The following is a 13,528-nucleotide window of genomic DNA, read 5'->3' as shown; positions in this document are numbered from 1 at the left end:
GTGTCAGACGCGACCAGAACCTATCAGACCATGGTCTAAGGGACGCTTCGGGCCAGGCCTCCACCACCACCACCACCACCCCCCATGGGACAATCTCCTCTAATCATACATGGGATGATTCCCTAGACTCAAGCAAAACTTCCATACCACGCTCGAGTTCTTCATATAATTTAGACAGTGGGCGGCAGAACGAAGAGGAACGGAATGATGACAATTCATCTGACGGCGATGGTGTCCAACTTCCGCCCACAATCAAAGTGGTTACCCAAAACCTATCGTCGCCTGCCACCGCTTCTCCAACTGATTCGACCTATGCCGAAACTGTGCCTGCTGATGGAAGGTTAAGTCCCAACCTTATCCCCACTGGTCTAACTTCCAGTCCAACCTTTCGGCCTATTGAACCTTCGTCGCCCAACTTCATTCCTCTTCGAAGATCCTCCCCGACTGAATCCTCGCTCTTCGAAGTCAACTCTGTTGGAACTGTCAGAAGATATATCCGCGCCGGTCAGCGGAACAGTACCTTGACAGATGCTTCTTCATCCGAGCTGCAAAGTGTAACTCCATCCCCTTCCATTCCTTCAAGTCCACCAAATGCGGCATTGAGATCCTACCAGTCCACTACATCATTTAATCTTCCCCGCCCAACAAGTTTCCGGCTCAACACAACGTCTTCCGCTTCGTCTGGCAGTAGTCGATCCATTCCAGATGGTCAGTCGTCCGTGGGTAGTAGAGCTCCCGTCCAGTACCCTATCATTCGTTACCCACAAACAAGTTCGCGGGCCGAAACTTCTCTCGTGCGGTCCATGATTGAGCGCTTTTCTGGAGGCTTGAACCCGCATTTGTCGACCATTCCCTCAGAGTGGTCAGCAGAGAGATTACAAAGCCTTTCCTCTCCATCACCCCGCGATGATCGCACGGACGGTAGTGGGACAAGAGGTTCATCTGAGGCTAAACGACACGACTCTTCAAGACCGTCGGTTAGGTCTCTTGATAAATCAGAAGCCGAGGAACACAGCGATAACTTAACGCATCTTCGATCCCTACCCCTTCGACAAAAAACCTCTGGAACATTAAGCCATTCGTCGTCGTTATCAGCGTTAAGCAACCCAAGAAACTTCCTTCGCTCGCCAAGCAACAGTTCGATCCTCCACACGATCCCTACCTGGGCCAGAGTATACTATCGGAGTGGTGGACTTGGACCCCAGTTTGCTTCTCTTTTCACATTCGAAAGCCGACCATCAACACCCCAATCTCCGCCCTCATCAGCCATCTCTGCCAAATCTGCGGCATATAACAGCAACCCGCCAATGGTCAGCCGGACGCCGCTGGGCATAAGTAACCCAAGAGTCCGACCCCGTGAAATCAGTTATCCACCACGACCGGGTAACCCTACCCCGCCCGAGGATCCCGATGATCCCGATGACCCCGTTGATGCTATTGAGCCCGTCGATCCCACTGACCCGAGAGTCCACTGGGTGCCCGATCCCGAGCAATTCAAACACCCACAACCTATGGAGAACTTGCCGGGTGCATGGTCACCCCATTTGTATACGGACAAACGCGCCAATAATGTGCGGAGGAGCATGTGGAAGCCGCCTTCGTTTAATGAGAAGGCGGAGGGATTTATAAGCCGACGCAACATACAGGTTTATGCTTTTGCGCTGGGTTTCGTGTTCCCATTGGCCTGGATCATTGCCTCCTTCCTACCTCTCCCTCCCCAGGTTAGCGAAGTAAGTGAGGAGGCAACCACTAGCCGGCCAGATCTGGAACATGCGTTCCGCAATCGCGTTGTTCTGGTGGACCAGACGCGGCATGAGAACGCGAGATGGTGGCGGAGGGTTAATCGCTTCATGTTCCCAATTGGGCTGGCAGTTATTGCTATAGTGGTAGGTGCTTTCATCATATATATCTCGTCCAGCTTTCGTTGTTAACGAAAGAGAACCCAATACTAATTCTTTACAACGTTTCAGGTGGCGCTGGCAGTTCTGCTCGTGGAAAGACGATGAAAACTCTCTCCCGCCGCTAGCTTTTCTAATCTTGCACGCCCACGAATTTTTACGCCGATATGAAGCATTTTTCCAAAACCGAACCCGTGAATAAAATAATGTAGAGTCGATACCCTCGGAGCACGGCGCTTTTTCATCCTTTCCCTTCAACTATTCTCGAGTCTTTCCGAAGCCCACCACGTAGCAAAGCACAGTCCAACATTGCTTTTGCATTCTCACCGTTTTACCATTCGATCAAACTAGTGTTGGTGCCAACTGGGGTTCTCTCTCACACAGTCTTTATTATTATTATTATTTATTTATTTCTATATCCCCCGTTTCGTTCCTTTCGATTTTGGGCCATTTTCGTTCCCAAAGATAGCTCCGCAAGTCAACTACAAATAAACACACGCCCCCCCTCCCTTCCCCCCGGGGGTTACCTGGCGAACCTAATATGCCCTTCTTTCGAATCTTCCAAATATTTCACATCGTATTCTGTATTTCTTGTGCTTCCATGCATGCATGCAATCCACCCATCCATCTATCCAGGCGACTTGACACCTCCATCAACCACCTTCATTCCAACCCAGCGCGCTCTACACTGCTATTCTTTCTTCTCCCACGCCAGGGACTTATCTCCCCATCTTCACGCACCACACACGCGTGCGGTACTGGAAGGAAAAAGCACTAATCTGAATATCCTCAATTACGATTACCTCTTCAGTTTGTTCTTTGTTTCTGCCTTTTGAGGTCATTCTTTGGGGTTGATTTCAATATTTTGTTTCATTTTAGCTTCTCCGCACCGCTGTTTGGGCATACATACGTAATATACTGTTGTATATACAAACGCACTGAACTGTAATGTATTTCACTGTATTATGTTATGTACCTATTTTCGTTCGTATTTATGTTTGGGTTTCGAGGGGACGTTGGGGAAAATTCCCTCTCGTTTATATATATAATCTACTTTCTTTCTCTGGTTAAGTTGTACGTTGCGTTGCATGCAGTATTGCCGATTATCATCTGGCTATTGACTGTACTGTATACTTGCGGACTATGCTATTTATTGTTCCGTTGAGGGATGGAATACTTGAGAGGCCATAGGTGGCAAATGAATACAAACGAATCATAGTGACCCGATAGATTTCCCTTTGGTCTTCTGTGAAATAGTGTAGATTGAAATGGCTGTCGGGGGATTTAAACATCTACATGGCTAATCATGTATTACTTCAGAGAATTCGCTTATATCAATCTACATCCGACAAACCAACGGATTCCACGGAACATGGGTCACTCTTCACTTTTGTTATTGCTATTTGGTCACTCTGACATTCAGGATGATTTTTCGAAAATTGGATCAACAGTGAAATGAAACTGGTGTTGTTGAGGAGGGAGAGAAGAAGGGAAGCTGTAAGGCTATTTCGTATATTATAGAATGTGGCAGCGTGAGAGATATTACGAATCCTGCAGTTCCACTGACAAATTGCTGTTGATTTAATAAGATATTCGCCAGTTACATCCAAAGGAAGGATCAAGCATTCATAGCTTTAATAAGGAAAAAGGAAAAAGCAAAAGGATACAAGTCAAGATGAAGGGCTATCATATATAGGTACCCGGCAGTTTTGTGTGCTCAGCAAAATGCGAGGTTGGTGCAAGGCTGGGCGCTCTCCACGAATCGCTGGATGAGAATAGAAAGAATTGAAAATGGGACTGCAAACGTGGATTACGGGCACCACTATCCCTCTGACACGCGTTGCCGGGCATATACATTCAACAGTGTGCCCTGCGCATTGATTGATGGGTCCATTGGCGCAACAGCTTTGGAAGCTGTTCTCTCTGGCAGATTTCGTTGATGGCTTCCACACCACTGTGCAAAAGTGTTGGGTCTGCAAATCCTGATATCGGGGGCATTGCTGTGAGTGGTGTTTTCCATGTTGGCCATGAGTTTATCTTAAAAGAATGCCCGGGTCTAGTTATATCATATAAATGGCGAAGAGTATCTAGCTAGGTCTCTTGCTAAACAAGTTATGGACAGCAGCCTCTGGCTGCGTTTATCGTCCAGGCTCTGATATCCCTTCTTCCATCGTTTTGGTCATCCTTCTTATCAACAAGAAGATTGGAGGCGCTGCTTCCGGGTCTCCCAATCTTCCGACCGATAACCTAGTCGTCTGTGTACGCTTTTGCTTAAATTAGCATTACATGCGTTGATGCGTGGTGGTTTCTGGCGGCATCCCCGACAGCGTGCGCCTTTTCGATTACCTAGATTGTGGGAGCAAGTTGAACGCCCTTCAAAGAAACTGGAGATTGTGAACGGGAACACTCTTTACAGTAGCGATGCGCAGATATTCAATGGCGATTTCTGAGCTTGCTACTGATCATTGTGCAAAAGAAAATTTTGTACGATGCTGATTTGGCCCAGGAATTGCACTTCCGATATCTGGTCTGATTGTCTCCAAGTCTCTCGATTTCTACCGTTTCCATATCATCTATAACAGCGAATTTTACTGGGTTAGTTACGCTCACGTCTTCAAGGTTGCATGGGGATCGTGCTACATACATATAGTCGGACCAAATTTCTAAATCCCAAATCTCACCGTCTCCAACTGCGCGGGGATCTTGACGCCTTCTCAGCTTCCCCCAACGTCTGAAGTCAAAGAATATCACGATATCTATCCATCGCCCTATTCGACACATTGTATCTCACATTTGCCATCGTTTTCGGCATCTGGCTAAACCAATGGAACCCTGAAGTCCCAGGGCCTTGCTACAACACGAAAACCATTGTAAGGCCAACCTTCACACCCACGGGAAGATATCATCTATCTGGGTGTCATTTTCTACAATTCGTTGTTTGGCGCCGTCCGTAACCCGATCTAATGGATAAGTTCAAGGAATACTTGGGGTTTTGGCCATTGTCATGTTTGGGAGAACGGTTCTGGAATGTTGTAAGGGGATTTGGAATGTAGAGTAGGCAGACTTACATGGACTTCTATTTTCACTCTTTCTTTGTAGTCGGTTTTACATCCAGACTCTTTGATAAATAATATTGGATGTGGAAATGTTCGTCTCAACCTGAGTCGATTCAAGTTTCTCAATAATTCTAAACCAGAAACACATCCACAAGATTCAGACCGGGGTTAGCAACAGTTGGCATAGCATAGCACCTTAAAGTTCCCCTCTTGGAAGTGGTTGGGAGTTCCCTAGGAGCCAATTTTGCAGCCTGGATAGTCTGGATATCACAAAATTTCTGTTGTCCCTTTTCTATTCTTGGAACCACATGCGATATTTAGCATTCCAGTTACAAGAGAGGAGTGCTCATTTATATCGTCAATATGTAATCATGTGATCCCAAATTGACTGCAATGTTTGTAAATATTTGCCTTTGAGTTGTCCGTAGATGCTATGTGAAGACGTAAGGTTCTGGATGGACCTTAAGGTAAAACACTAGATGCAACGGGGAGGAAGGGAAGAGTAGGTATAGCCGTAACTATGAAGAGAAACAAAGATTCATGAAGGCTGGGTAAAACAAAATGATTGAAATCGCGCAGGTTGCCTGATGTAGAAGACATAGAGCCAAAAATATGGGGGAAAATGGAGAGAAAATGCGCAGATGTGGAAACCAAAGAATAAATCCGGAACAATAGATAAAATCGATGGGCGCCGCAGCGGGTAAGGGGTAGAAAAGGGAGACAAAATTATTCAGGTGGATCTACAATAGAATGTAATATGCACCTTATAATTTCCTCCCAAGCTTCTCCTCCAGCAAGGCTTTCAGCTCTTGCCCCGATGGCATAGTCACGACACTTCCTTTCCTCCTCCGTGCCTCGATCTCGAGCTTGATTTCTTTCATGGCATCATCGATATCCTGGCCCGGGTTGGATGGTAGTCCAAGCACAGGCGACTCGTTATTATCTCGAGAAGCAAGGGCCGGCTTTGTAGCGGGGCCACCACGGGCTTTTAGTTGTTTAACCAGGTAACCCTTTGCGGGACTGGAGAAGAAAACCTGGGAGAGGACTATGCCGACAATACCGTAGTAGTAGACACTTGACCAGACGTGAATGCTGTCTTTGAAGTGAAGAATTACGAAGGGAACGACGATAAATGAGAGAGATAGTTGGGTTGTTAGCCAGCTCAGGATATCGTAGATGCGTTTGTAGGGGGTTGGGGAGGACCCGTCTGGAATATAGAAAAAGGGCCGAACGTAGCGACGGTAGTCTGAGATTGTTCTATGTTAGTTTTAATAAAAGTGGATAATGAGCTAAGAAAGTGTGACGTACTTTTTGCAGTTGTTTGAATGAATGCACCTAGTATGAAGGTCAAGTAATATCCAGGGTGGAAACCATGCCAAAATGCACTTGTTATAAACGTGGCGAGACTCGCTCTGAATCCTGGCTTTTTGCCCCTTGGGGTCACCCTCAAGTACACATAGTTTTTCAACCAGTGGTTGGTGTTTTTATTCCAGTTACTGAGATAATCGTGTGGGTTCTGTGCCGTTTCCAGTCCTTTTGGATTCACGTTTTCTAATCGATTCCAAGACACCTTACCTGTATTTACATCGAAGCCATTATATCCCATTCCTGATAAGATGCAGGCCCCCTCAGTTAAGGACCATACTCCGTAATACTTGAGACGCGCAGTAAATCCAAACATGTGGAGTATCCATATTCGCCTCAGCAGTCCGTATTTCAAGTAATTGTCGCTCAGGAGAAAGTCGACGGTATACACACTTCCAAATTGCAGAAAGCCGAATATCCAGAACAAACCCATCACCGCTTTCAGCATAGCAGGCCTACCGCTTCTCGGGATCTTTCGCTTCTTACGAGTCGGGGGCTTCTTCGCTGGGTCTACACCAGGTGGCGCATCAAACATGGTGGTCTCGATCCATTTTCGATATTCCACATAGTCGAAAGCCGGCCCGGCAAAGAGAGACGGGAAAAAGAGTGCATAGCCCGCAAAATTAAGCAGGCTAGGGAGCTTGGCGATAGCTGCGTATTTCTGAGATTCTGACAGCTTCTCCTGCGGTAATCGACCGTCATGTACGTTCCAACAAAAGACAGTCAATTTCATCACCAACACCATCTGAGCTCCCGTGATATCGATAGTAGACGGGCTGTTGGCGAGTTGTCTGGATATGTGATTAATAGACATATGGCCCATTAGAAACGCGAACGCGAGCCACGGCATTAGTGATCCGTCGATATAATAAGCTATAGCATATGCCCCTGCAGAGCTATAAAGTATGGTCCGCACTCCATCCCAGAGGTCGAATAAGCCCACCAGGTAAAATAATGAAACGCTAACGATAAACAAATTTTTCTGCCATGGCTTCGAGTCCGGAATCCTTTTCAAGATGCCGGCAAGAGGGTATGAAAGGAGGAGCGATGTAATCAACTTTACTATTCGAGATGTGATATTAGCGGCTGAGATGAAAAGTTCAATGGACGGTCCGTACAACTCTCTTGAAGGTGGACGTACGTTCGTCAATGGATGCTCCTGTTGCGTCCGCTACCGGCACAAAAGCTACGTAATCGTTTGTGTTAGTATTGGATATCACGAGAACGTCTGATGAAGGAAACATACGAGTATTGATAAATGGTAGCATACTGAGCAGATCTCAATGCTCACCGCGGGCTACGCAGATAATATAGAATGCCAAAATAACATCAGCATTCAAGAATAGAAAGCTTGTGAAACCGCAGTAATCATGCTAATAGCTCTTCTCCTCGCCCCTCCTCGATGGCATGTGTGTCGAAGTCGTTGCAACCACTGCTATCTGTTGAAACTTGAGGTTGCAAAAACTAGAAAAGGCTCATGTTTGAAGTGGCGGATAGGTGGAGCTATCCTGGTACTTCGGAACCAAGTACTTTGATATGCTAAAATGCAGATAATCTACCTCCTAGCAAGGTACCTCGTCTTGTCCACCCAATGTCATCCTCAAAATTTACACCGTCATGATAACATCAAAACAAGACAGTTAACTACTTCGTATCTTTCTCCAGATGAGATATAATAATATCTACAGTATCTTCATCAACCATCGTCAATACTTTGGAAGCCTTCTCATTAACTCGTAAATGTCGTGGCAGCACGGAGCATCTCAGCACTACTTCACAGCCAACCAGTTGGTTCTTCACGCCAATGATTCAAAATCTGCATCTAACTTGACTAGCACGTTCATTGATATGCACTCTGTTCTAAATAAAACACAGTTGTTTGGCCCCAGCATCATTGGGTTAGATTCCTCCGTGTCTGACGAGCGTTAATTCTTCGGGCCTGGGCGAACCGGTTCCCTGTCAATGACTTGCGTCGAACGATCTTAGATGATAGGCCTTGTCTAAGGGACGTAGCCTCTACTCCGAACTCCGTACCTTATTTTGGTTTCAACACTCTTATTTAGCATCATGGATGCTGCGCAATCTTGCAGAGAGGTGGGATGCTTGGGATGAACCTTGCAAGTCAAGGGTGGTCAGTTCCATGAGATCGATCGGAGCGAACGTAACCACTTCTGGCTTCTTAAAGAGTTTGGGCCTTCATGAAAGACTTTAAAAGGCCCCTGATGTTCCTCCCATGTTCGAGCAAACTCACAGCGCTTTTATGAATGACTGACGCCGAAGTGGTGGTCAGAACCCGCCTTGTTAAACCTCCGAAACCGAGCACTAGTAAACACAACTTGGCAGGAGACCGCACTGATTGATTCTTGAGGTCGCAAGGAAGTGGTCGCGTGCCAGTTCAATCGCATCATGGCAGCAGTTAGTTATGATCTGGTACAAGATACCGACCCAAATGACAACAGGTGAGCATTCATCCAGCACCTTTCCTTAACTTTCAAAGCCACTGAGAAAAAGCATGAGAGCAGCGTCGCCCGACAGCTTTTACCAACCCCAATTGTGCCTTCAGAAGAGTTGGACAATGCTTCATCAGTTTCTTCCATGAAGCCACCTCCCGACGATGTGCCCCAACCCAAGGATCAGCCGTTTGGCTACAAGCTTCGTCGCTTCTGGCTCCGAACATTAATCGGCGTCGTAGTGCCCCCTGCAGTTACCGGGTATTTTATCTTTTTGGTTAAATATTTCCTTGAATCCCAAAATGAAGGCATAAATCCTTTGAAAATTGGCCGAGCTGGGGCGAACTTTGCTTATTGGAGTTGGTTCATCATCGGTATGAGTTTTTGTCTATTCACATTATAAGTATCTTACATTTAGAGAATGTTTCTTGATACGTGTTGCTTAGGTATCTTTGGGCTGAACGCAGCAAAGTATGGCCTCGTGGGTGTCGAGGCAGGAATGTTGATGTATACTCCATCAATCGGACCCAAGGATGGACTCCAGCTTATGATGCATGCGGACCGGACCTGGAGCGGTCCCACCGGTTGGTGGAAGATCACCCAAAAGGTTATGTTCCTCAGCAGAAGACGCACGGCATCTAAGCAAGACGGTGGGGGCCACTTTCCATCCATACTCTGGTATATCCTTCTTGTTCTGAGTGCTCTCCCCCTTATAGCTCTTCCAATTTCTGGCCTCTGTATGGAAGTTGGGGATGGCTATATCCAGACTACTGGCATGACTTCTAAAAAAGCCGAGGTGCTTGGCCGGAACGTGGAAAACTTCGATTCCAGAGAAACGATGGCAGTCCAAAATAGGGCATTTACAGGCTGGTCAATGGCCATGCCCGCCCGGTTGCCTGGTTTTGGCATAATGTACACCCGACCAGAGCTGAAGCGTTCGGATTATGACTTCCTCAAGGAAATTCCCAACACATTTCCTCCAGATTCCGGTATTCCCGAAATATTCCTCACTCCCCAAGCCCCTGTTCCAGTCTCAGGGACAACCTGGGGGCTAGTGATTCGATATAATTGTAGTTCAGTGTCTAAAATTTCCGAACTCACTATATTGAACCGTTTCCACGAACATGGGAACAACACTCTACCTAAAGCCTCCTTCGAAAATAACTCCTATTCCCTCAGCGATTCCGTGCGCCCGATTAACCGTACCATAGCTGAGGGACTGGTGTATCTTCGGGATCATCGAGCTGGAAGAATCGATAACTACGCGGCTGTTTCAGAAATAGCCATGACTAACGCAGAAAAGTTACGATACGACTCCAAATATGGCCAAGAATATCGTGCTCCCGGCCTCGATAGAGATTTCGTCTTTGAATATGTCCTCTATCAGAATCTAGATCCCCCACACCCCGCTCATCCCGATGCTGGTGGCACGGACCTATTTGGTCAAAGTGTCTTTGATATCATGGATATGGGGATTGACAAGTCCATCCCCGAAATTGCAGACCGATATAACACCTTGATTGACTCAAACAGAAAGTTGAACGTTGTTGTTGGGGCTCGATGTACCTCCTCCTCCGATGTGGGTATTGCTGACGTGGACGGACGCACTCTCAGCTTCTCAAATTTCAAACGCGTTGACGCTAAGGCAATTCGGAACGCCTATAGTTTGGATGTCGGAGTAAAACCTTTTGGTGCTGGAGCGGCCGAACTCGTGCTTAACACGGAAGGAGATAATCCCTCTCGTGGGAATGTTGGTCTTCAGAATATCATTTCGTCGGTGGACGGTCGCCCGTATATCGACACACATTACAGCTTTGTTGTCCCTGGTTATATCCAATCGAAGCAACTTAGGAATTCTCTTCTCCAATGCCATGCCGCATATGCCCTAGAGTTGATGTACGATGGAGCTGCGAAATACGACGACTTAGCCCAATACATCAAATTCTCCAATGGCTCCTCAGGGATGTCGAACACCAAATTCAACTCCCGCAGCTTCTTTACGCATGAGAATCTCACAGCCGCAACACCGGGGAAAATCCTCACTCAAGGCCCGTTGAAGCATATCTGGCTGCCTTTATATTTTCTCATTCCATGGACTTTGGTATCCGTCATTCTCACTCTCATGTTCTCTCTCACGCCGAGATGGTCTGATACGCTTGATGGGTTTAGTCTCTTCCGTTTTGGAGCGGACTATGCGGACGAGGTGAAGGGCCATTCCGAATATTATAGTACGGAGGATTATGAAAAGTGTGGCCCGTTGATGGACATACCAGGACTTATCGGTGACTCGAGACCGATGGCAATTCCCGGTCATATATCGTTAGTTAAGGATAGTAGGACTTCGCGTGACAAATTATATGTTTGAGTTTCTGCCATCCGTTCAACTTCTCAGGGGCAGTGTGCAGGCCTTCACAAATTAGACATGGTTGAAAATTTGAGCGATTGCATAGCATGGTATATCCCATTCCATATAGATCTGATGCTTGAACATGTCGGCAACACATCTCATGTCATTACTTAATTTTGGTTTTGATGCCTCACTGCTAGTTTTGGTTCTATGTTTTTCATGATACTTGTGTGTGAAAGTCTTAGAACTTCTTTGCTCAAGGAGTTAAAGCGAGTCAGTGCTGGAGGCGTATCATTTCATTTGACCCACCATTATCACCCTACTCATCCATCCCTGATGAAATTTACTTATGATGGTTTTGATGAAAGCTCACCTCTTTTCCTCTCTTCTTTTTCTTGTTTTCTGCAGCATCTTCCGTATGGGCATGCTCGTTTGCACGTTTTAAAAACGTCTCCCTACTCAATTTCTGCTTGTCTATCGATTTATCCGTCTATGCAATTATGAACTCCCCGAGTGTTTACACCCGACAGAAGGGTTATCAGAACACCAATCAAGCACCCCTGAAATCAAAACTAAGAGTCAGCTGCGGTATGGAAATGAAAACGATTCGAACAGCTTAACAAAGAACAGGGTGGTCTCTACCACAAGTTGTTCATTTCGTCCTCGGGTCTGTATCCATGCTCTGCGACCTATACCTCATAGATATATAAATCCTACCAACCTAAGATTCGATCATACAGGAGCAACACGGGAGCAACACGGGAAATTGCCGTTTCAAGAAATAATCCCCCACTATTTCTCGTTCTCCCATGATGATACACGCGTCTCAGCCTCTGCTGAAACAAGCGTTCACAGACTCATTCATAGTGACCTGTACAACTTTCTTGGGAGTGAAACAGGCAAAACCATGCTTTAAGACCTTCCCTCCTATTCATGCGAATTCCCTCATAGCCATCACTGCCAGGCAGATACTGAGGCAATGTAACTCCAAAGCGAAATAAAAGGATGGGCATTTACTTGTCCAAAATGCCTAGAATGGGAGATTCGGAGTTTGCAGCTCTGGTTCTCCCAAACCTTTTGTTTTCCCCACTCCCTCTCTCTCCTCCTTGCTTTTCACCTATTATCATCTTGCTCTAATAAACCCTAACAAGCTGACGCACATGAAAGGGAACGAAAGTTTAAAAGGCAAAAGCCACCAAACACGAGGATGACAGCCTTTCTCCGGAACGCGCAACATTGGAGGGAGGGGGGGGGGTGTTTGGATTTACTGAGATGATATACACAAATGCTGGGAAGTTGCCTACACATTGGTGTTACCTGCACCATTATTCTATGACAAACATAAGAATTTCCCACGAAAGGTAAAGTTCAGAAACTCATTTGTGCTTTTTCGCTTCCTTATTATCTATTCTCTTTATTCCGGGGATGCGAGGATCGACGACTAAAAATGCAGACGACAGATTTGACTTTTGGATCAGAAACTTTTGACTTGGCCCTGAATTCCTTGGGTAGCTGGGATGTGGGCGGGATCATGGGGTTCACGGAAACTGGAAAGATGGAATTAGGCTTCAACAAGTAATTACCCGAGCCTACACTGAAGGTAAGGAAGGGTATCAAACCTTGTATTGCGCCCAGTACACGACGATTACACAAACCAGCTCCTCAATCGAAGGGAGAATGGCACCAGGAAGGAGGCAGACTGCTGGGATGAAAACCTTTGTATTTAAAATTTGCCCCTCAGAGTTTCCCAGGACCCCACCTAAGCTACAACAATTCACCTTCTCTGCCTTGCTTTTTCTGGCCTTTGTTGGTTTGCATTTGGTATATAGAAAGAGACTCTTGCTGTTTCGCGGACAAACCCGGAAAGATCCGCCATACATTCGCTTCAAGAGTATGCATTTGTTTCAAAATCATCCTCATTCTCCCATACGCTATTTCAAAGCCCGGGTAATTCTAAGAATGGCCGAATTCCTTGATGGCAATCCCCGCTAACCTTCTCAGAGCAGAGGAAGAGGATCATGAGAGTGTTTGTTCCCTGTTTTGTTTTCCCACTAGGTCTCGGGTCGTCACGGAATCTCTCAGGATCGAGGAGCCCATGGATATCTGACATGTCATAGGAACCATCATTCCGCAAATATCAAACGAAATACATATAAACAAACCGAAAAAGACCCCTGTCTAACATCGGAAAATATCTCACAGGGGGGATTTGATAAAGCTGAATAGTCAATTTTGAAGAAATCAATTGATTCTGAAGCGGCTAATTAGACCACAGAGTTCAAAGCAACATGCAGGTACGAGACAGCACGACATACCTGACAGCTATACTAAGGTTGTTCGTAGTGGTCAGAATCATGCAATGAATTCTGATATCAATTTCTCGCTTGACAGTCGGGTCTCTACGGCGAAGAT

At 46.2% G+C, this 13,528-nt stretch overlaps 3 protein-coding genes across 3 annotated transcripts; 2 read left to right on the top strand and 1 right to left on the bottom strand.

Moving 5' to 3' along the window:
- Window positions 1–30: 30 nt before the first annotated feature.
- Window positions 31–2,006, top strand: PAAG_03586 (hypothetical protein; the record flags this gene model as incomplete). The annotated part of the gene is made up of 3 exons (XM_015845013.1): window positions 31–33; window positions 189–1,886; window positions 1,971–2,006. 3 exons carry the CDS (start codon window positions 31–33, stop codon window positions 2,004–2,006), a joined length of 1,737 nt encoding a protein of 578 aa, XP_015701987.1.
- Window positions 2,007–5,718: 3,712 nt separating this feature from the next.
- PAAG_03585 (MBOAT family protein) lies at window positions 5,719–7,587 on the bottom strand (the record flags this gene model as incomplete). Its single annotated transcript, XM_002794994.2, has 4 exons — window positions 5,719–6,200; window positions 6,263–7,381; window positions 7,461–7,505; window positions 7,566–7,587. 4 exons carry the CDS (start codon window positions 7,585–7,587, stop codon window positions 5,719–5,721), a joined length of 1,668 nt encoding a protein of 555 aa, XP_002795040.1.
- A 1,154-nt stretch (window positions 7,588–8,741) lies between these two features.
- On the top strand, window positions 8,742–11,134 carry PAAG_03584 (hypothetical protein; the record flags this gene model as incomplete). The annotated part of the gene is made up of 3 exons (XM_015845012.1): window positions 8,742–8,778; window positions 8,817–9,143; window positions 9,216–11,134. 3 exons carry the CDS (start codon window positions 8,742–8,744, stop codon window positions 11,132–11,134), a joined length of 2,283 nt encoding a protein of 760 aa, XP_015701986.1.
- Between the last annotated feature and the right edge of the window lie 2,394 nt (window positions 11,135–13,528).

Source organism: Paracoccidioides lutzii, assembly GCF_000150705.2.
Source record: "Paracoccidioides lutzii Pb01 unplaced genomic scaffold supercont2.7, whole genome shotgun sequence".
NCBI lineage: Eukaryota > Fungi > Ascomycota > Eurotiomycetes > Onygenales > Ajellomycetaceae > Paracoccidioides > Paracoccidioides lutzii.
This window is presented reverse-complemented; position numbering and strand designations above follow the sequence as displayed.